Source organism: Gavia stellata, chromosome 27, assembly GCF_030936135.1.
Source record: "Gavia stellata isolate bGavSte3 chromosome 27, bGavSte3.hap2, whole genome shotgun sequence".
NCBI classification, from domain to species: Eukaryota; Metazoa; Chordata; class Aves; order Gaviiformes; family Gaviidae; genus Gavia; species Gavia stellata.
Genome location: NC_082620.1, coordinates 1,576,920 through 1,600,537, shown reverse-complemented (window position 1 = coordinate 1,600,537; position 23,618 = coordinate 1,576,920). Strand labels below are relative to the sequence as shown.

General features: G+C 45.7%; 1 protein-coding gene across 1 annotated transcript in view; it reads left to right on the top strand.

Annotated features, from left to right (window-relative positions):
* The window catches only part of LOC132319351 (F-box only protein 42), a 49,022-nt gene that overhangs the window by 730 nt on the left and 24,674 nt on the right, over positions 1–23,618 (top strand). Inside the window, exons 2-3 of the mRNA XM_059830127.1 lie at positions 14,966–15,232; positions 17,669–17,785. Coding sequence (XP_059686110.1) covers positions 14,983–15,232; positions 17,669–17,785 — 367 coding nt within the window. The 5' untranslated portion in view covers positions 14,966–14,982. The remainder of the gene's footprint in view (positions 1–14,965; positions 15,233–17,668; positions 17,786–23,618) is intronic.

Sequence of the window (23,618 nt, the reverse complement as noted above, 5' to 3'; positions counted from 1 at the left end):
GGTGTTAATCCTCATTGTCTTCGCTGATAATCTGTTGTCAGTGGTTTGATAATGGCTATATTTATTACTACTTTTTGTCACAACGGGGCTGGGCTGGGCAGACACTGCAGGGGCTCGCCTCAATGCACGGATCTCACTCAGGAGGATTATCTCATGCTGCCTGCAAGATGCTTCCCAAAACTCTCCGCCGTGAAGTGACTCGTTTCAAGCCTATTTGGGTTTTCAGATCGGGCAGGGCATTTCTTAGGAGCCACGAGTGCAGGAGCAGAGATTTGGTATCTCGCTCTTAATAACCTAAACTCTAATGCCCAGAGGAAGAACAAAAGACAAGTCATGCAAACTGAAATGCTTGTCTGCAGTACAGTGAATCAGTTGGTTACATGGGGACTGTGTTCTGTTTGTAAGATAACTCGATTGATCACCAGGGATGTCGTTTGTATTAAAATGGCTTTAATTATCATTGGTGAGACTGGCTCACGCAGCAGTTCACCAGCTGGAAGTCTTCCCCTTTACTAAAGGGGACATGAATCAAAATAAATTACATTTGAGATGCTGCTGACCTAAATTTGTAACCTGTGTGTAACGATGTCTTTACCCACCCTGCCCTTCAACGAAGGGACCACCTCCTGCCATCACGTAGCAGCCCGAAGGCTGAATCGATCCGCTGCCTCGCAGGTGGCCTCGTGAAGCCCCGAATCGGTGATGACGCTGCAGTGTCCTAATGACTTGCTTTATATCACAACGCAGCGGTCACAGCCCGGGCTTGGCCCTTCTAGACAGCCAGATCTCTGAGCTGGATGTTAATTGAAGAGTTAAGAGAAACTCGCTGTTATTTCCTCATTTCCGTAGCCCTGCGTGTTCCCACCACCATCTCTCCTTCCTTTTCCTTACGCTGATGCTGGAGAAAGGCCGAATACTGGTGGCTTTCCCTTAGGTTGTGGCCCTCAGGTTTGCCTGGGGTTCGTCTTTCCCTGGTGTCAGAATTGGGAGAGAAGAGAGCAAGATTCCAAGCGGGATTCCAGGCTATTTCCAAGGCAGGATGATGCTTCTCTTGCAGAGGGAGAAATTACAGTTGTTACTGCATCGGATTTGATCGTGTTCACCAGGGCTTTTGTATCTGCATGCTTCTAGCAGAAGCAGAATCGCATCCAGCGGTTGTTTTCGCATAGCGAAGATGTTTGTGCGTGTTTTTCCTGCTGTGTTACCTGGTATTTTAGCTGACGGGTGACTCCGCCCAAGCAGCATTTTTTCCACAGTGGCAAGTGAAACACTTGGGCTTGAAAGGCACAGTACGGTTTTATTATTGCACTGGTTTACAAACCTGTGCTGGTTTACTCTCGTGGACTTTTAAAGGCAGCACGTGTAATCTCAAATTTAATTTAATTCAAATTTACTACAGTCTTTAGTCTCCGAGACTCAAACTTTCTCTCTGGCTGTCAGAGAAGCCCTAGAAGGAATCTCGCCTGCAGAACAAATACTACTGTCCTGCCTGTGGTTGGTATAAAGATCTGGGATGGTTTATTGCTCGTGTTGAATGTGTGTTACCTTTGACTTGAGGTTTTTAAGCCACTAGTATTGCTAGCTGCTGCATCGGGCACTTTCTGGAGGGGGGTGTTTGTTCCCAAGGACAGCGGGGATGCGCTCGACTGTCCTGTCCTTAATCTCAAGAAATGTAATGTATATAATCTTCACGTTTAACAGAAGGAGTGACACCAGCTGTAGCTTTGGAATGGGAGGATGGGGATGGTCTGCTCTCTGTGCATTTCCAGCATGTCACTGATTTTTAAAGGTCTGTTTTCAGGGCTTCAAGGAAGCATTGGGTTTCAGGGCAGCCGGCTTCTCCCGCTGCCGATTCCAGCCGCTTCCACAGGATGTGAGCCAGTGCTGCTGGAAAAGGCTTCCCACTTTCTGTGTAAACAGAGCTGTGCCTCTGGGGGAAGTTATTTTTCCCTGTGTATTTAGTCATGGCAGGCTTTGTTGTAAAACATTGATTCAGGCTTTGCTCTAACAAATTTTCTTAAGGTTGAACATAAATAAGCTTCAAGCCCTTGGCTTTTGAAATGCAGTATCACATGGCAATGTCTGTGAGGGCTTATAAAAGGTGTTAGAGCTAGAGCTAGGCTCAGATTTGGTCCAAATCTAGATAAAAGCCTGTGAAAAGAGGACTCTGGTGGCCCTGATAACGTGCTTGATGGGTGTTTCTCCAGGTAAGAGCTCCTTTCGGAGTGTGTTTTCTGACCTGAGTGGGACTGTCTGCGGTTGGTGACATCCCCGAGAGATGCATCAAGGTATCTGGGCTGTGCTGCCATTAACAGCTAATGCAGCTTTTTGATGTAGTTTAGAAATTCAGGTCAAAATCCCTTTTGAACTCACTTGCATCTTAGATTAAAGGAGAGCGGGGTGACACATCCGCATCGAAAATTGTGGCTTGTGTTGAGCAAGATGCAGAAAACGTGGATCTTGCCTTCAGGAGCTTGCTATTTCAAGAGCTGCAAATGTTCTCCTAGAGCTTTGGCTAATTCACATCAGACCATGTTGTGGACTGTATTCGCTTCCCCATTTCTACGGCAATTTTTAAAATATTTATCTTCGCTAGCTAAAAACCTGCTGAAACATCTGTGACTTAAAATGTTCATTTCCCCTCCCCTACTTAATATAGTTCAGGCAACAGTGATTTGTGGCTCGAACAGGCTGTATCTCTTCATATGTTTCAGACTCATTTTGAAACAGTTGTCTGGCTTATTTTGTTCTGTGCTTGTGCAATTTTCAGAATAATGGGGGATTTTGATGGCTTAAGGTAAGTTGGTAGAGCTACTTGAATTTATTTGGGGCTTCTCTTTAGGTTATTATTGATGTGCTGTGGTGACGCTCCCTTCCGCCGCTGGTCTTGTCAAACCTCAGATCAGTGGTGACGGCCCCGTCGATGCTTTGAGATGCATTTAAGGACACGCCAGGTCTCCATGGCAAGTCACGTTTGGTGAAAAGCTGCTTTTATTTGAGTTGTTTGTGAAGGGACGATGTTAGGAGGTGTCCTGCTGCTGGGCTGCCGCGTACCAGAGGTGTAAAAGCAAGAAGCTGTTGTTGAACGCTGCAGATCATTACCAAAAATACGTGATAACCCTAGCAAAATCCATATTTTGTGGTATACATTCTGCCTAAGCAGAGCTTCCTGTGAAGCTGCAGAATTTATTGGTCTTGCCGTTACTGACTGTATGGTCTGTCTGCAAGGGATGCATTTCAGCAGGCAAAAGATTGTCTCTGGCTTGCTGAGTGATTTTGGGTTTTCTGGTGAAAAAGCAGCTCATAAATGTAAAAATCTTGCTGTTAAGTTGGGGTGACTGCGGAAAGAAACTGTCCATCACGAAACTTTTTATGTCAGGGAATCTGCGAGACGTATTAATCCTTATGGCTGGCTTTTTATCACGCTGGAGAGCCTGCAATGATACGAATGATTTATTTGTGCTTTAAAAAAGGATCACGAATCCCTTAGGTGCAGTTATCCTCGCAGCTTCGAGGGGAAGGGGCTGAGTGTGTGCAGGGTATTGAGCCTATTCAGAAAGCATAACTCTGCAAAAGTCCATCATTTTCAGTGAATCTTTGGGTTTTTTCTTGTCACTGTTATTGGATGCACATCAGATCCTTCTGCCGGCATGCGAAGGCGCCTGCCCAAAACACCTTAAATGAGAAAACCAAATAGCCGCTACTTCTGTACTACTGTTGTCGCACCCATTCTGCAGTTACTTAGTTCAATTCCTCTGTCGAGCAGCCACCTTTAATCTGTCCTGTTGAATGCATGCTCTTCCTGCATTTGTTTTTAGTCCCGCTGTTTTCTTTCCCCGTCGCAACTGCTGCTGGGGACTCCTGCAAACCTCCTGGACCCGTTTTGGGGACATGGACGCGCGTTGTGGCTCGGGAGGGGACACGTGGGACACTTTAGCCCGCTCTGAACCTGACTCTTGGATGCTGTGAAATTCTGGGGTTTCATAATATGTGATAATACGTGGTTAGCGCCGCTCTCGTGCTCGGTACGAGGCCAGGCTGTGCTTCTCAGTTAGAAAGGGGTGCCCGTTGGGGTGGCAGGAGTGCTCTCGTTTGGGATGTTAACGAAGGGAGATCTTGGGCTGCTGGGGGAGGCTGAGTTTTTGATTAAGAGGTAGGGATGAATTTGGAATTAGCATAATTTCCCTGAATTTTTATTTTTTTATTAACATAATGTGGATTTGACTTCTATTTTTTGTCTTCTCTTTCTTAGTATTTAATAGCTAGTATTTTTAAGCCTCACTAAACAACTAGACTTGCGATATGGCATATAGCATAGAAGGATAACCCTTGCTTTTCTCCGTGGCAATACATCCCTAACTTGCAGTGCTTTTACTTCTCATTCTGCATTGCCTTTTTCGTTAGCTGAAAAAAAAAAAATTCCAATAAAAAGGAAGGCAAACTCTCAAAATGTGTGGGAACAGCAGCAAATCCCCATCCAGCCTGCTGGGTGGGTCAAACTCTAGCTCTTGTGAAATCTGTTTTAAATTGAATTGCCGGGTTGTATTTTCTGTAGGTGGCTCAGTTGCTTGCGAAGCTCTGCTTGGTGGCGTTGCCGGTGCTGTTTGCCACCCCTCACGCCGAGGTGCGTGAGTCTTCCCTGGGGCTCTAGCCCTATTTCTTTGTCCTTTAAAGCCTTGGTGTCGGAGGGGACGCAGAGCAGTCCTTCCTGTTTTATAATGACAGGGTTGCAATCGCCACCACCCTGCGGGCTCTTTTGCACGCTCGTATCACTGAAGAGGAAAGTATTTATCCTTCCCTTCCCATCTGCTTTACCTGCTGAAGGATTTAAAGGAATCCTCTGTTGCTCACTTTAAATGACACCGCTGTTTGCTGGGAGATGGTTGGGATTTTCCCCCACCAAGATGCTGGTTTATGGGAGAAATGTGTTTAGCAGAAGCTTTAGCACCTGGAGAAGAGCTCTCCCAGTGCTCGCTGCCAACACCATATTGACACTGAATAAAAGAGACGCTGTCTAGACTGCCAGTCACCGAGCTAAGGACAGCTCTGCGACGGGAAGACACACTGCCTCAAAGTCAGTCCCGCCTTGAAGCTGCCGTTTGCCTCTTTGCCCGGCTCTGGCGATGCCCTTCGACACACACATCTTGTGCTCATGGACCCTTAAGCATCGTTCTTCTCTCTGTCCACACTGCACGGAGCGATGAGGGGGTACGTAGTCTTATATTTGCAGAGATTGACGCGTGTTTGCCCACCCTAGTTAATATCTTCTGCTAAAAAAACCTCAGTGATGAATTCAGGCACATTCTGAATTTATATGCCCAAGCACTCTTCATGGGTGTCGAGGCAAGCTCATAAGCTCTGTGCTTGCTTTTCATAAATCTTACTGTTTTCCATCACTCTTTTATGCTTTGATTAGTGTATCTTTGTTTCCAGCCTCTCCCGTCAAAAATAAAACAGAGCTCTTGGCGCTATCTGCACATTCATCTTAACTCGGGAGAGGCGGTGGCCTAATTTCTTCAGCACAGGTCAGGGAACCAGAAACCTCTGGTATTGTAATCGCAGTGCTGTCAAGGGCTTGCTTGACCTCGGCTTCTGGGTGCTTTTGTTCCTTTACCTATAAAATGGGGTTAATTACCGCTGTGGCGCTTAGGAGCCAGGCACTGGGATGCCCTGCGCTTTTGTTATGTGTGAAGGCGTTTAAGGGTGTGTTGGGCAGGTGCGTGCTATGTGGCCAGAGGGTTTTCTGGCCAGGTGTGTATCTATCAACGTAAACTCCTTTTTTTTTTCCACCATTGAGAGAGAGAAAATATTTTCTATATTGTTGCAATCGCTGTTTAGCAAACAGATCTGCCTTTAAATTCTCTTTGGTGTGATCCAGCCCTGCTCCTGGGCAATATTTGCTAGATGGTTAACTCCGTAGTTGGCAGCTTTCATCAAAGGCTTTGCAGCAGGAATTACACAAACCAGTTTGGAGGTGGCATACAAATTTATTTGACGTGATTAGGCGAGTGGACATCGCAAAAACACGCTTTTAGTGTGTTAGACACACAATACGTGTTACGGCCGAGCAGCTCATCTGCTAGGAGTTAAGATCAGGAGGAGAACATCATTTGCAGTGCTCATACGCTGATAGTGTCCGTGTCGAGATGGTATTGGATATCTTGGTACCCTGCTTGCTAACAAAGATAAAAACATTGCATCAGCACACTGCTGCGAAGTCAGCAGTCCATCTGAAAGCTGCGGATATCGATTTAAATTAAACCTTGGCTACCGAGCCAACGCTAATACATGGCTTTTTCCAGTGCATCCTTCTTTTTTTGGCCTGAAAGTCAGTACCCTTGAGCTCGCCTTCATTTCAGATCATAGAATCATTTAGGTTGGAAAAGACCATTAAGATTAAATGTCTCAGGGCCGCTCATGACTTATATTTCTTAGTCAGTAGAGGAACATTGCAGTTTGTGAGTCTAGGCTGCAAAATAACTTTGCTCTATTGCAAACATTAAATTCTTCCCCAGCCCTCCTCCTTCACGTGCGTGTGCTAAGCCAAAGACCACGTCGCGAGGGGGAACCAGAGGCTTGAATGGGAGCGCTTGCGTGATGAGTTGCCTCGCTGGTAAACCCTGACCTTGACGTAGCGTTGGCTTAACTTGATTTTCCTGGGCGCTAAAACTTCATTCATTTCCACAATGAAACATTAAGCCTGAATTTTGCAGCGGTGTTGGAAACCTAAATCTTGACTGGTTGTCCTAGCGCTTAAAGCACCAAGAGATTGCCTGATTTACACGGGCAGCGTTGCAGCGTGAGTATTAACGCTGATTATTTAAGCCTCTCCAAGTGCTGGTAGTTTCTGAAGGAAGTTGTGTGGAGCAGTGTGTGTGTGTATCTCGACGGGCTTTTGCCAGGGTTGGTTTTTTGGAAGCAAGACTTTCCCTCTCACACTAATTCCTGATCTTGTTGCCCCTTTCTGCCTGATTCAATGAAAGGATAAAGGTCTCAAACATCCTGAGTTCCCCCAAGTTTCACAGGACGGGAAAGGGAGATGAAAGACCCTGCCGAAGGCAAGAAAGCTCCAAATCCCGGAGACCAGAGGAGCTACCGGGCAGGAAGAAGGTCTGACCCCCCCAGTCCGATTGCTGCAGGCGGCAGAGGCTCACCCGCAAGCAATGCATCGATAGGAAACAACATTTTGCTGCTTCCCGAGCTGCCTGTTTTGCTGGCTGGGCTGGAGGAGGTGGATGTGATCCAGGGCTTTCCCGGCCAAGGAAGTCGTGCGCCGGGTCGGACTCTAGACACTTGCCACGGGCTGCTTTCCCGTGGCAGTGTTTGCTTGACACGTGGGCACCTTGGGGACTGCGGTTTCCTCTGTGTGGGCAGCAGTTTAGTGGGAATTGTGCTGGGAGCAGCTGTTTGGATTCATCAGGTTATACCATGCAAAGAAAAGATTTTATTTTTTAAAAAATAATCCCAACCGCATTGAATAAGCATCTAATGCAGTCTGTTAAAATTAGGCACGAAGTCACCCAACATGTTTGGGTACCTCCTAGTTTTGTTAGCAAACCCTTCTCCGGGATGTTTCCATGCTTTACATGTAATTATTTTGCCTGAGCAGGTTTTCTGGGCTGTTTGGATGTAGAAATGGACATTGGACTGTATGGAAATGTAAATACAGGAATGATGTTTCTGTATTTGTGTTTTCAGGCTTATTTTTCATACAGTCAAAACTGGACTGAGTTTTAGATCAGTAGCATGTGTTTTCCTCGTGGTTCAGCTGTAAATTTACCTTCATTTGCCTGAAACCTTTATACAAACTAACCAATTTTAGTGGCTTTGGTAGGTTTAAGAGATGTCAGTGGAAAGTAGGGAGTGCTGTGTCATTTTTACAGGCTGTCCTCAAAATAATTAATTTAACTGCAGCTTTCCAAGTGCTGCCATGAGCTCCAGACCTGCTGCGCTATCTTAACGAAGGAGGGAGGTGACAATTATTTCCAGGATCTGCCGTCCTGTGTTTGCTTGCCGTTATCGAGCAGGAGTTCTTGCTGATGAATCATCGCAGGCAGGTTTGGATAGGTACCGAAAATTGCATCAAATGTTTTTATCCAGACAGCTGCTGTGCAAACTGTTTATCCTCAGACAGCGTACGTTACACCAGGAGAAGGATCTGCACATTATCATGTAAAATCCTCTATTTTTCAAGTTTCAAAGCCTTTTATTTGCTTGCTTAGGGATCGTTCTTTTTTGGCTAGCGTGCAGTTTTGCCTTCATTTTGAAATGCATCATGATTATTTGTTTCGCTAGAAAAAGTTTAGGTGCGAATAATTTTAATTAACAGCTTGCAGGGAGCCGGTAGAGGGAGTGTGTGAGCCCAAAACACTACTTATTTACGGCCCTGCAAAATTTCGGGTGATTTCAGTAGAGGGGATGGATTGTAAGAGTAAACCTAGATAAAGACCCAGCTGATTATTGCACCCGAGCAGAACAGTTTTCAAAACAGGTCAAATGTGGGTCTAAGTTACTAGAATGACCCTTTCTGCATTCGGAAAACCCCAGCTAGGGTTGATATTCAGACTTACTAATTTTTGGCTTGGTTGGAGGGATGTAAGGTTGTTGAGCGATTACTGAGATTTCAGAGTTGAAAGCGTGCACGCGGAGGCTTGAATTTTTACCAGGGAAACCCAAAGAGCACGGTGCCCTGTGTGTAGATGCCTGGCCCATCCGTATCGCCTTTTTAACCTAAGGATAAATGTATTTAATGCCCAGTGTGATTAAACCGGGGGCTCACTGGCCAAGAGCATGCGTGTGAGCTCAAGCAGTACCTAAGTAAGTAATATAACAGCTTCTTTTATGTTACTAGTGCTTATCAAGCCAGATTTCAACAGGTTTTAAACAACTTAAGCTGGTTTAAGGGTAGTAACGCTGTCAAAAGAGACTAGAAAGTTTCCAAATCCCGTGTTATGGATGCATTTGAGAGGGTTTTGTTGGATGTTTGAGATCTCGGCTTGTTTAGCGGCGTTCTGCAGGGATATCTGGAGGCGGTCTTGGTGCCTTTGCTTTTTGGTCTCGTTCTTGATTTGTTAATGTTTTATGAAATCTTAAGCCAATTCTGAGGTTTTGTCCTGTTTATTCCATGAGTGAATTTGAATGACAGATTTTGCTGTGTACACCTGAAGCGTGGTGTCATTAAACTCTGCTGTTTCCTTTTGTTCTCATGAACTGTACGCTAGCGAGAAATATACAAAATATGTGCTATCTACATTTGTATTCCTACAATAAATCCAGAATAAACCGCGATTTTTTCAGTCTCATTTTCAGTGCTTTAATTTTATAGGAAGATCGATTAGGCAGAATTTATTTTTAGGTTGCTGTGCTGTTTGTGCAAGAAATCTTGCTGCATAATGTTATATTACTACTTTGTGTTTTTTTCTGAATGCTTAGAATAAAAATGAGCAGGAATGTGGAACAGCTGAGGCTCAGCTCATCATCATCGGGATAGGAGGGATTTCTGGTAACTCTAAAGCTTTTTATTACAATAATATCAATTCAAATTCAGTTGTTGTCATGCTGTTTCATTACAGTATGGTGCAGGTTATATGGCACTGTAAAATGCAGTCACGTAATTTTGAACTTGACTCTAGAGTCTGTATAAAAATACTGGTTGAACAGGCAAATCATGCGGCAGGGAGGTAGTACTGAAAGTTTTATATATTTGAATTCTCAAAATTGCAGACGGAATTTAGGAAACCTTTATTTTCATGGGTGAAGCTAGGTCTTATATGAAAGAAGAAAAACCAATTTCCTGTTGAAAGGCAGCTAAAGGGAAAAGCTGTGCTTCAAAGAACTTGTAATTGCCTGTTTTGCAGGGATAAGAAGAAAAGTGTGGTGCAGGTGTCCCCAAGGTCTCCCTCATTCGTCTGGGCGCGATGCTTGACGGCAGTGCAGACAGGATATTGCTCAGCGTTCAGTTTCCCAGAGGCTTTGTTTTCTTTTTTTGACTAAAATCTGCCTTTCCCCCCCCCCCCCCCCATTGTTGAACTTGTCTAGCAGTTGATTTTCAAATGCATTGACTCTAACTGATGCAAGTTTTGGAGGACTGGAAATGTCATCTTATTTAATGGTGTTTATCCCTACCCCGAATCCCGTGGCTCCCACAGACCTTTTGCTCCCTGTGCTGTTTCTTTCATAAAATAATGTGCTTCTTCCTAGGAAATAGTGCTTTATTTTTCCTCTTACATCACTAGAAAAGGGCTCCGGGCTTCTGTAGGGCAACTGATAGTAGCAAGAGCCGAACTGGAAGCGGGGGAAGCTGCCATTGAAGTCCTTGATGGGCACGGCTGCACGAGACAACGAAGAAAATATCATGCAAAAATAATCCTTCCCACTACAGATAGGGTTTTTTTCCAAGGAAAACAGCTTAAGACTTACTATTAAATGTGTCTGTCTGATGGAACAGGCTGCTTTTTTTCAAACTGGGTAAGAGAATAAGCCTAAAAGTCTAAATGTCTCCATAAATGCTACCTTGCCATGGCAATGGGGCTGTTGACAAGCAGAATAAGCAGTTGCAAAGTATGAGGAAGAGTCTGGAATGGGTTAGAGGCAGTTGCTATCTTCCACCCCTAAATTAACGCCGTGGCTCCTGATTGCCAACTGCAATTAACCGTTCTGTTCTGCAGAGTCCCTTTCTCCTTCCAGCCGAAGCAGTCAGCCAGCCAGGGCTGGGTCCTTTCACACACCTTTATTATTTTTTTTCCCGGGTGAGAACATAGCTTCTACGATTATGTTTGGAGAGAGAATTTTTTGTGGGATGTGAAAATGAGCATTGCCTTATGAGTAATGTGCTCTGACTCAGTACTATTACACAGCCTTTTATTTTCATTCAACAACTTTCCCTTGGAGGCTGTTTTCCCCTAAAATCTTTTGACTACTTTTTTTTTTTAAAGAAAAAACAAACACCAGGTCAAAAACGCTGCGGGTTCAAGCACTTCTTAAAACAGCCGAGAGTTGTGGAGAAGAGGAGGTAGTTTGGGATGGGAACCACTGATGCCACCCACACCTCTGAACTGGGGTCCATGGGACCGGGAGAGATGCCTGCAGGTAGGAAAACCTTCTTGGGTCGAGAGGGGTTTTGCAGGAGCAGGCTGCTGGCTGCCTGACGGCGCTACCGGCCTTTGAGAAGTGCTTAAACCCAGTGGGTTTTTTTGCCTGTACTTAGTATTTTTCATCTGTTTGTTCCACTGCAGCAGATAATTACTTTAGCAGAATAAATAGCAGGTTCTTAAATATTTTCAGGAGGGGAGAGAGGGAAAATTGAAGTGCTCTGAAAGGAGGAAGAGAATTATAAATTGTTTTGCCAACTGGCAGAGACACAGCTTTTAGGACGGGACGGGCAAATTTGATCAGCGCTGGCAGAGCTCTGTTTTTATTGCCCTTCTAGCGTTTCTTTACGTGTTATTTTACACAGCTGCGATTCCTCTTTGGTAGGGCTTTAGGCTAGTTTCTGAATGCCGTCAAACGTTTCTGCTGCTGGAATATAAAGGCACTTCTCTGGGAGCAGGAGGGCTGTAGGGTGCAAAATATAATGTGATGTTTCAAGGGGCTCGTGTTGGCCTTCACAGTGATCGGTCCAAGCAGAAAGGGACTCCTGGATCTGTCCCGGCGAGTTAATTGAATTGCACGTACTTTTGGACGAGACATGACTGCTTAAATCCCTTCACTGCGGCTTTTTGAGTGCTCTGAGATCACTTCTAGCCTGTGTACAAACTGAAGCCCAGCTTGGTGCAAGCAGAGAGCACCTGGAGAGCCAGGATGAGTGAGAAAGCACTTACTGCATCCCCCCTAAATGCAAACAGGACAGAAACACTCTGTTCTGCTTGTCAGATAACTACTAAAAACACTGGCATGGGATTTTCTCCCATGGATCTGCTGAATAATTGGTAATAGGAGCTGGCTGCTGGGATGCTTTAGCTCTCTCTTACGGACTGCCTGGGTGTCTTTTTCCTTTTTCAGTGTTGGAGCTGGAGGACAGGGTTTTTGGTGCTTTGCAATCCGGGGTTGGTTATTCCCAGCCCACTCTTCCCGTGCCATAAGAGCAAAATCTGCATCCATGGCAGGTCAAGCTTGAAGGGTTATTTTGACGGCGACCTTCCTTTTGGGAGTTGAGTTTATTGCTAGTCTTGTTTTCCTCCAGAAAAATAACACAGCATGGGTGTGAAAACTTGGAGGACGGTTATTTCTTATCCTCAAGCGTTTAGAAAATTAGGATCTAGCAAAGTAGATGCATTTGAATATTTATAATATTATCAAGTACTCTGGTAAGACCAGACAAAACTCGGCGCAGCTTCTTCGTCCCCGTACGTGCTATTTGAGGCATCAAGGGGTTTCCCTGCTCCTCCTGCCTTTTTAAAATGGGCCTTAGAGATGCTTTTCTAACCCCCAAGCTGGTTTGTGCCTGTGATTAACTTGCTGTGCTGTGTTGTTCCCAAGCCTGCTCCAGAGGATTGAAATTAGGATTTAATAATTGGAAAAAACCCCTTGCTAGCCGGGTGTTCGTTCCAGCACTTCTCAGCTGACTCCCTCCAGCAGGTTTTGGACATTATTTAAAGGGTAAATAAAAGCTGTTGGGAAACACACATAATCTTTGCTTTTAAACCTTAATAACACAACAGATGTCTTGTGTGAACCTGTCGAGCTGAGGCTTATGTTCGGCGTTGTCACCCACAGGTGTCCTATTGTACCTGATCTGGATGCAAATGCACTTCTGTTTAGTTTTCTAGCACATTTTTAGGGTGTGAAATGCCTTCTGCTCTCCCGGGTAGATGTGCTGGTCTGTTTTCCCAAGCCGTGAGATAGGGACCGACCTTCCTTACTCCAACCTCCCCGGCTCGAGCGAAACCGCATCCCGAGGTTGGAGTACCGGCAGCCTTTGGCTTCCTGCCATGCCGTGTCAAGATGCAAATCAGCACATACGCTTCACCACGATAGATGCTTTGGTTTGGGAAAAACCCAAGCCTCTGTTTTTTAATTATTTTTTTTCTAGCGCAGCTCCACTTCTTTCTTTTTTTTTTTTAGTTTTCCATTTCTTAATCTTTGGGAATTTGTGTGTTATCTGCTGTGTAATGCAATTTGCTGGCAGCAGCAGTGCTCGTGTCAAGCGTTTGGGTTTCAGCCTTTCTCTGTCATAACATTGACTCTAAGAAGGATTTCTGACACGGGAAAACGTGCCGAGCATCTGTTAAGATGATAACTGTAAGTTTAATTTTGACGTGGTTTCTACCGAAGAGTGACAGCCCCTAGGATTTTCTGAAGCTTCTTCATCGGGGAACCTGACAAAAGTGGAGAGTAATGCTGTCGAATGTAATTTTTCTGAGCATGAATTAGTTGTCATGGCAAGCTTTTCCGCTCCACGTCTCTGCTGTTCCCATGGCTCTTCGGCTTGGTGTATGCTAGGATGGGAATACCCTGGGTTTAGCTGGGGAAGATGGTAGAGTTTGCATCACTGGAAGCTTGTAACAACAGTTTAGTGTACTCCTGGTATTTAAGTAACTTAAATTCCTTCCAGCCATATTTTCTGCAATGTTAAGAGTTTCATAAAAATAAGATACTATATACTTGTATTTAAGTATGTTGGGCAAAAAGCCATGTCTTGTCTTCGCTCTTGAGGAGTGGGTTTGCTTCCTGGGCTTGCTGCAGGTGGGATTTGTCCCATGGACTGTGTTCATCCACGTCCCATCATCCCGGTCGATCTGGGACCTGGGGATGGCTGGGCAGCCTCTGCCTCCTGGAGTTGGGAGAAACTCACGCTGAGCGATGTAAGAGCTGAGAGCTTGCCTTATTTTGGGTCCTTTGTTTCAAACTGCTATGTTAGGAAAGGATAAAAAGGGAATTTGTGATTGCAGTTTTTGGAAAAGAAAATCCCTGTGTCATCCTCATGAGTTATATTGGTTTGAGCTATCAGTGCAGGTATAATCACAGAGCAGTTGCATCCCTTGGTCTTCACCCAGCGGCGTTGGAAGGGAAAACTATGGCTGCTCTCCCCAAAACAGGTCAGCTGCTCCCTAGAAAATAGGGTCCAAGGAATAGGGTCCAAGAAATAAGGTCCGCTGTTTTGCAGCGATGGGCAGGGGTTTAACTGCAGACCATGCCAACTGGCTGAATTGGACACAGCCGCTTGTTATGATGGATTTATTTCACGATATATTTCTGTCATCGGGACATTACCTTATGCTTAAGATGTTCTGAATAGCTGGAGATACAATATTTGATATTCCAGCCTTTCATCGGCAGTAAATCCTGTAGGCGTTTTTCTTTCCTCACCTACTGTTGGTAAGCAACTGTGTGCAAGTATTTAATAAAAAAAAAAAAAAAAAAAAAAAGAAAAAAGGGAGATATTAAGGGAGAATGGGACAGGAATTTCCCCCCACACCCCCCCCCCCGGGTGCTGCTGAAAAGTTTCTTGGGGTAAAGCAGGCTCGCTGGCGAAACTGGTTTTGCAGGGGAGGAGGGGCTGCAAAGCTGTCGCTTCCATCCTGTCTCTCCTTGGGTTGCTCTCAATGCGGTGGGGATCCCTTTCCCCACCGCTGCCCGGCCCCACGGTGCAAACCAGCCAGGGCCACCAGCGCGGCAGCACGATGCCTTCTTGTGCCCGGCGAGGGAGCCGGGGTTCAAGAGGCTGCGATTCTTCTAGTGGGTTTTTTTCCCTCCCTCTGGTACCGTCTGTAGGCAACGGTAGGGCTGAGAGCAGTGAGAGATGCAGTGGCTTGGGAAAACACTGCGTCAATGGAGAACAGCTTGTTCCTAAACTGTGTCCATCCTGCTTCAAAGCTTTGCAAAAACCACGTCCTTGGCTTGAAGTTTGCTGGGGTACAGTTTGACATAGACCTTTGGTGTAATATACATGGCTTGCAGATGCATTTCTGATGCTATTAGTTTTCTTTGTGACCTTACTGTTGTCTTTTCCCTCCACCCCGTGAAGCTGTGAAGTGGAATGCCATGGCCAGTTCCTCGGACAGTGAAGATGATGGTTTCATGGCCGTGGATCCAGAAGACGCTGTGGTCGAAGGGACGATGGAGCAAGACGATGAGCCGCATGCTGAGCTGGAGGTCGAGGAGACCAGGCATAACAGATCAATGTTGGAGCTCCCAGAAGAGGTTTTGGAATATATCCTCTCCTTCCTTTCACCGTATCAGGAGCACAAAACTGCTGCCCTTGTCTGCAAACAGTGGTATCGACTAATCAAAGGTACAAACAGCTGTAGTGAGAGTGCATTTTTCTTTAACTGTGGGAACACAGATTCATATCCCAGCTGCTCTTTGCTTTGCTTTAGCCTCGCCTGGTGTTTTCCCCCTTTAACTCAAAAATTGGACTTCCACAAAATGCTGGAAAAATAGCTACGGCTCTCAGGTCATTTGCTATGCTGAAGACATTGCTAATAATGGTGCAGAATTGAGCCCCTCAGCCTCTTTTGAAGTATAAAAGAGTGAAACCCCAAAAGCCCCATAACAGAGCCGCTCACTTACGTTGTTTTTGAATGCTCCCCGTGCGCTGCTGACGTGCAGCGCTGTTAACCTTGCCTTCAGGCTTCCTCTCCACCACACGCAGCAGTCCCCCGTTGACGGCGTCTCATGTCTAATGTGGCTGTAGTTGTGCTTCGTTTGCACCTTGCTCAGTAATTAACATTCCCAAAGCTTATGCTTTCGGTTGGAAACAAAACCGTGTCTGGTTCTTAAAGCTCTGCTGAAGATAAGTGGTAAATAAAATCTACATTAATATAGATCTACATATTCAGACTTCCTGAAAGAGTAGCCCTGAGATACAGATACTTCACTTTACCTTGATGCAGCATTAATTCTGAAGCCTTATGGGGATATTTTAATGCTAGATATATATGATACGAAAAATAGGTAGGTAAAGTTTGGACAGGGACACAAGCAAAACTCTCTGCTTTGGTATTTTTTGAATACAGTGGATGATTTCTGTTATGTTTCTGTTGGGGACACACGTTTTGATTGCAAGCTTCATTAAAAACCAAGCAGTTTAAGAGGAGACCACAGTTGAATCTGTAGGAAATGAGGCACGCTGCTGCATGAGGGTAACTTGTTTCTTCTGGAAAACGCAGAGCGGGTGTCAGGTGAGAAACGCCTTTGGCAGGCATGTGGGGTGATGTCTAATTTGTGGACTTCTCTGCACATGTGAAAGCATTGCTCAGATTCCAGGCATTTTCTGCCTTGCCCAGAGTTTAACAGGCTGGAGGTTAAAAAAACACAGCTACTTCAGAAGCGAGCATTGCACAAAATTACTTTTTTTGCATAATTTTGGGTCAGCAGCAGCCTGCACCCCTGTTGAAAGGTTTTTTTCAAGTGTCCACGTCCCTTGAGTTGCTGCTTGGGTGTGCTTTCTCACGAGTGCTTGTTCCTGGAGCAGCCTTAAAAGATGCAAAGGATGCAGCTGGAATGAATAAACACCTGGTGATTCACCCCAAAAGAGACTGTGGGAAACATCCCTTGAGTGGAGGGGAGGGATGAGCAGCCCGAGGCGCAGCATGGCATTCCAGTGAGTTGTCCCATATCTCAAGTCTTAGGAGATGAGTGGTGCTGGGCAGCTGTACCATTTTTTGCAGCAATTATAGCAAAAAACGGGAATGTAATTGCTAACCTGCACCCCATGAAGCAGAGGTCACTTGAGGTAAATGCTTGATTTGTTTTCGTCTGCTTAATTTTTCCTGTTTGTCAGGATACATCTGCTATGAAATCCTATAGTTCGGATTATGTTTCCCGCATGACTCTGAGGGAGCAGTTGTTGAGGACCCCGGGCTTCTTGTTGGGTTTTTTGTTTTTTTTTAAAGAAAACTTCCTGCTTTATATCCCGGAGTGTGATTTCTTGCTGGGGGTGTTCCTGGCACGGGGTTTTCAGTAAGCAAATTCTTGGGGGAAAAAATCTTGGCAGGTTGTGGCATCCTCAGTGCAAGGGCTGCTGTAGCACAGCGGATGCCACCGAGCGTCTGCTGAGCTGCTGCAGTTGTAAATCTTCACCAGACCCTTTTCTTTCCACGGGGAGCAGTCTGTGTAGCAGACGCGTGTACTCCATACACAGAATTAATTGCAGCTCTGGGGCTGGCCTGCTCCACGAAGGAGCTGTTGTTAGCCAAATCCGCTCCCTTGCACAGCTAAGAAGGGATATTTTCACCTAAGACACGCTGGCTTTTATCACCGATGTCTCCTCTCGTATTTATTTTAGATTCCTGTGCAGTAGCTGCGTGCACACTCTTAAAAAGTCATTATTGCACGTTATTTGTCCTCAAAGGTCCATTAAGGGAAGGGCAGCTGCTCCTCTGGGGGTGTGATTAGGGGACAGGGGGCTTGCATTGCAGCAGAGAAGGCTGAAAAGCAGCTCTGCGATGGCATCGCACTTGCTTACCTTTCACAAAGGCTTTGCTTTACCAAGCTAGAGCTGACAGATATCGGAAATGCAGTGAATCAGTTCAGTGAATGTTGCTGATTTCCACATTTGCCGAGTCCCTATTCTTTATTCTCTTTAATCCTCTGAATTTCCACCAGCGTATTTACAATCTAAATACAGGGGTTCTTTATAATTGCTGTCACGCTGCTTGTGCAACTGTGCAGGCCCGGTTTGTTTCTAACATGCCCCAAATTTTGCTGATGTCTGTTTTTTCCCTAGGTGTGGCCCATCAGTGTTATCACGGCTTTATCAAAGCAGTGCAAGAAGGAAATATTCAGTGGGAGAGTCGCACTTACCCCTACCCTGGCACCCCCATCACGCAACGCTTCTCGCACAGTAAGTAGCTGCTGGGAAAAGCTCCACTCACCCCTCTTCAGCTCTGATTTACAGTGGAAAGCTGTAACGAGGGGTTTGCACTGTGTCACTCAGCATCTAACACTGCTGCACGTGCCTGTCGCTGCGGCAGAGTTTCAACCGGTTGGTGTAACACACAGCTCTGCCAACACAAGCACTTTGCACGAGAATCGGGATTCAGTAGCTGCTCGATGTGGTTATTGGCTCGTTGCTCCTAGGAAATGTTAATGGAGGTAGGGTGGGATTTTTGCTTTCTGGTTTTGCAAATTTTACACACAGGCTTCTTTCTGCAGCTCTGCTTCGAGTCTGAGCTTTGTTTCCCCTTCCATAGAAACCTGACTTGGTAGTGACTTGAGTCTAGTGGCTGTCAAAGCCGGTGGGTTTGCATATCCGCAGCACTCGGGGATGTACGCTGGCTGCTTTTACAGCAGATCATCTTCTACATCTGTGAGTAATACAGTTTGGAGGAGGCTGAATGTGGCTTGCTTCAAAATAAAACACAGAGCCGCGCATGAGAAGCAAGCGTATTTGCTGATAGAAGTAAGCGATTCAGTTGACAACACTGCTTAATGTATGGGTTAATTTTTGCCCTGCTTCCAAGTTTCTGGAAGAGAGCAGAAAAACCATTCCCGTTGAGGGAAAGAGACTTAAATACAACTTGTTATTTGTACTGCAATAACATCACGCTGCCTCAGCCTGCTCTGCCAGGCGACGTAGTCAAATATGACAAAAATTCGGTCCTTGTGGCTTCGTCGCGGGTGTGAGCCCGCTGGGAGGCAGTTCTTCCGGGGAGCGAATTTCGTTTTTCTAAAGGTAAATAAACATGGTGTAAGCTGTGTGATTCCAAGAGCAAGCAGACATAAAATTTTCATACTCTCAAGTAGTAATTTATGAAGCAACCGGTGTGCAGCCTCCTGCCAAGACAAGTCCAGGAGACACTGCGGGACACTCTGGTAAAGTCATTGTGCTCTTCAAAGATTTCCTTGTCCTCCTAAAGAATAAAAAATGCACCACCGTTTATAGCTTGTTTTTAAGCGGCCGTGCTAATAAAATGCTTATTAATGACTTGCAGGTTTGCATGTATTTTCGCCTCAATTTTTGCAGCCTTTGTGCAACTGGTGAGCTTTGAGGCTAGCTAGAAGTTACCTGAAAAAGCCCCAAATATTGCACCAAAGTCCGCTGTGTGCTCTTTAATTTATTCTGCTGCCCAGCGGGTGCTTCCTCTGAGCGTGCCACTGCTGTACTCGATCCAAAATGAGTTGTCTTCCTAAAGCCACTGCCCTCGGAGCATGTAATCTGTATTAGCCTTGCTATTTGACAGTGTCCTGTCTCTGGTCAGCCTTGGTCGCTACAGAAGTGTTATTAATGCACTTTATGCGCAGAAAGCTAATCTGGATTAACTTGTTTGCTGACTTAAACTGATTTTTTTTTTTTTTAGCAGTTCTCCAGCTCTGCGGTATCTGCTTTCCCCACAACAAAGTGTTGCGTGTTTGTGGGTGAATTCCAATATTAAACTGAAGCTACAAATCATTAAAAGCAAAAACTCGAACTGAATCTGTAAACCTATGACCTAAAATACTAAGATGTGGTGAGCCGAGGTGAAGTAAGAACAGGAGGTTTGGGGAGGAGGGGAGCGAGGGAGGATTCACAAACCCCTTTTTTAGGCATGAGTGATTTGCTGGGTTTTGTGGGAAGACGTCATCTACCAGGCACGAGTCGTCTGAAGTCAACAGGCAACAGTAGCTGGCATCAAAGTGGCTAGGACTATCTCTCTTCCAGGATTTATTAGAAATATCCCAGAAGCGCTCATAGGGAGCGTAAAAGGACAAGCGAGAGAATTTTAAATAGTTAGAGGTCACTGTGTCTTCTATCAATTCTGAAGGGAGTAATGGAAAAACCGTTTGATAAGGAATAACTAATGGAAGTTACTGTCATCTCATGGGGAGGGAGCATTTGGCAAGGTCTTTGATCATACAACAGATAACAAACTTTACAGATGAGCTGTAGGTTTTCTAGGGATTTGATTGAAGCTGCAGAACATCACACAGTATCAGTGATGCTATTTTTTAGATATAAACTTACAGGAAGAAATACTTCATGCAGAGGTTTTTGAGCTGAGCGCCAGGTATAATGTTTGCAGTAGTCATTTAATTCTTTTTTAGCCCTAACGTGTGAGCCTACAAATATCATAGCAGGGCGATGACTCATGTGGTTAAATAACTGGCCACAATCAGAAAGCGATGTCAGAAGGCGCAGGAATGCAGAAACGGAAAAGCAGCAGAGGAATGCCGACCGTTGTGCCAGAAATATTGATCCTTTGATGGAAGGGTGACTAATTTTAAATACTGATTATTTTTTTTCCATGCAGTCTGGGGAGCATGGCACCAACGTGATGACTAATTAAAGCAATTACCCTGAGAGGCAAGGGAGAGGTAAAAGCTGGAATGTTGTTTGTTTTACAGGACGGGCTGCTTTTCTACCAGAGCTACGGCTCTTCGTATCGCCCAGCTTTGCTCAATATATTGCTGCCTTTTGCTTGCGTTGAGTCCCTGGACTGCAAGGAGCAGGAAAACAGTGTTTTAGAGAATAAAGGGATAGATGTGGGACATTTTTTTTTTCTCCCAAAGACGTGGAGGCAGTTGCAGAGCTGAGCTTTCTGAGGTCTGGTGCATTTTTATCGTGCCGCAACTTGTGGCATAGTTGGTGTAAACATCTGTGCCAGCCAGCAGGACCGGGCGCTTTCATCTGCAGCCCTACCTCCTCGGTGCCGCCATCCTGCCGGCTCTGGTGCCAAGCGCGGTTGGGCGCGGAGAGGTTACCTCCAAAACCCAGCCCCGCGTTGGAGGAAGCGGTGCCAGCAGCTCAACGTACGATGCTTGCAGCATTGGCTTGGCAGGGTCCTCCTGGGAACGCCAACACCGAGGGCTGTCAACCTTTAACCGCAAAGCTGTGGTGCTGTTTTCAGCCGAGCGCCACGTAGCAATGGGATTTCAATAGCCAAGCTGACTTTTTTCCCCTCTCTCCAATGGGAAATACGACCTTTGAACTTGGATTAGTTACTTTATTTGATGTACTTGACGTTTAAAAAGTCAATGCCCTTTAATTATTGCAAAGGGCATGTATTTGCATTCAATTTTCCCTTCCCAGTTGATCTTTATTTCGGTTATCCCATGCTCCAGCTGAAAGTCTCTGACGCTTTGCTGTGCAGCACAGAGGGGAAACAAGAACATGTTCAAAACAAGCTGGCTTTGCGGTCTTTTTGGGTATCAGTGTCTTCAAATATCAGAAATATTTATTCTCTTCATTTCCATTTACAAAGATATACTGTCTCTGCAATACTAAAACTCTGGGACACACTGAATTTTACTGGGACTTAAGTGTTTAAAAAAAAACCCGAACAAATGACAACCTAAAAATCCATCCAGTGGTCTCCAGCTGCTTGTTTTCCATCCAAAAAAGAGCTAAAGGCACCGGGGGCTTGCACCCTCTTCCTCTGATTGATTCCACGCCTTTGCAAGGGTGGTATAAAGTGGAGTTTTCACTTGTGCTTTCTTTTTTTAATTTTTTTTTCCCAAGCTGACCCGTCTTCCTCCGCTTCAGAAGCTTTAAATGGTTTGCTAAGGAGAAGCAGTAAAACACAGTTTAAATTATTTTGGTCTAGGATTAAAATACATGCCGTGCAGACGTCATGGTGCCTGGCTGGCTGGCCTGGTTTTTAAATCCAAATAGAGGAGAAGAATGCTGCCACCTCCCCTCAAAAATAATAAGTGAGCTGTGCTGTTGTGTGAAAGACACGATTGCCAAGGGTTTGGCATGGGGAGGAGGTAGGAGGCTCTCAACCTGTCATGGTTTAAGTAGTGATTAGATTTCTAAGGAAACTGAACCTTTCAAGAAAGGTTAAGTAGAAAAACCGCAGCATTGCTTTGCACCAGGTTTCAATTGCCCATACTTAGGGTGCGATGCTCTGGCTGGTGCCTTCCTGGGTGGAGGTGACATTGCAGCCTATGAGGGGTCTTACCGTGTAAAAATGATATAGACTCAAATCTTAAGAAGTAGGTAAAGCTACAAAAATGCTCTTAATCATTATTTCTTCCTCGATCCCATCCCAGGTAAATCCACTACACCACTATTTATATATCCTCCACCCCAGAGAGAGCTGCGGAGCGTTGTGCCGTGGCATGTAGGTGTGTATTACGCGGTTTGGCAAGATGAGGGTTGAGACGAAGACAATTCAGTTGCACGTAAGGACATCGTGTGGATGCACACGGGGGAGAGCTGGGTGGTCTCCCGCTACGAGCACATCCCGTGTCTCCAGCTCCCCTGTTCCCACTGTGTGGTCAGCAAAACGCCCTGGACTTGTCACTAAAAGCCAAGGGCGTGAGGGCTGCTGGCTTTTCAATAGGGGATCTGCATGACAAGCCCCAGGTCAGACAATGGGACCCTCGGCAAAGGCCACCGGGCATCATTGCATCCCCTGCTGAGCCACGGTATTGTCTGTGGGCGCTTGAATGCGCCGGTTTATGGCGTTGAGATTCATTCAGAGCGGTGAGATGAATATCGCTGGCGTATGTATGGATGGGCTGCGTTAAAGAGCTCTTTCATGCTGGAAATACGTACCTCCAACCTGCAGAATTAGGGCTGCGGGGTTGGATCATTGGAAACCGGGGACGTGCTTGTACTGGTCTAGAGTGGAGCTAGATGCAGGGTCGTCTTCGCGTGGCGATTTGCACTGAATCGTTGTCTTTTGCTACCAAAAGTAGGTTATCAGCCCTTCACTCCAGATGCTCCTTTTTCAGGTGTTTTTTCCTTCTTCCTGCTGTTTCCAAAAGAAAAAAAGCCTTTATGTCAGTACAAGCTCCAGAGTAGTCCCATGTCCTGTCAGGTCAGCTCATCTGAATCTATTTTTATTTTTTAACTGGTTAACAGCTGTGTACAACATGTGATGGAGAGAGAGAGAAGGAACAGTGCAGTTTACACCCCTGCCATGAGTCTGCTTCCGCTATGCTTCGGCACGGAATAAATGTTGGTGCTTTTTATCAAAGCTGCTGTACTTGCATGCTAATCCTTCATCTTGCAGCTTCCCTTGTGCTGGTTATTTACGACGGCATGTGCTCCTCAACCTGGAGATGCTCCGCGGAGGGGCTTCTGCATAATCACAAGTGCTTCTCACCTCCGTCTCGGACCCAGGGCCAGATGCTGCCCTGTGCCGTGGGCTGCCCGCCTGAACTTTGACTTTTCCTCTTGCTTTTCCTGTTGGGCAATATATTGCTTGTCATCGCGAGGGTGATGACTCCTGCTCCCTCCAAGCCCCAGCTGGTACTCTTCAGTGTTCCCAGAGCATAAAACACTCTGGCTTTCTACTATGCACTGGGACATGTGTGCGTGGATATGATTTATTGTGGTTTTTCCCCTCGTTAGACTTGATAATAAATGCTTGAGGAATTGCTGGGGAGGCCTTGCTCATGTTGAAAGGGTTGATAGTAGATTTTTATGACTTTTTTTGAGGGTGCTTGCATATGAAGCTGGGCTTTACAGAGAGATGCTTTGGTTCTGAGTGGGATTCAGGCAGTGACTCCTCTTTGAGATGAGTGCCGGTGCTCCTGTGGCTGGTGCTAAGGGACTGCGCGCAGGATTTAGTGTTTTGGGACTGTCCGTATGTGTGCTGCTGAATTCCTGGTGTCTGGAGACCATTACGTATGTCCAGGGAGATGCAGTAACAAACAGAGCAACACCCCAACAGACAGCGCAAAGCTTCAGAAACAAGCTTGCCCTTCCTGCCAGCCACACTGTACGCTTTTTACCAAAGCTCTGGGGG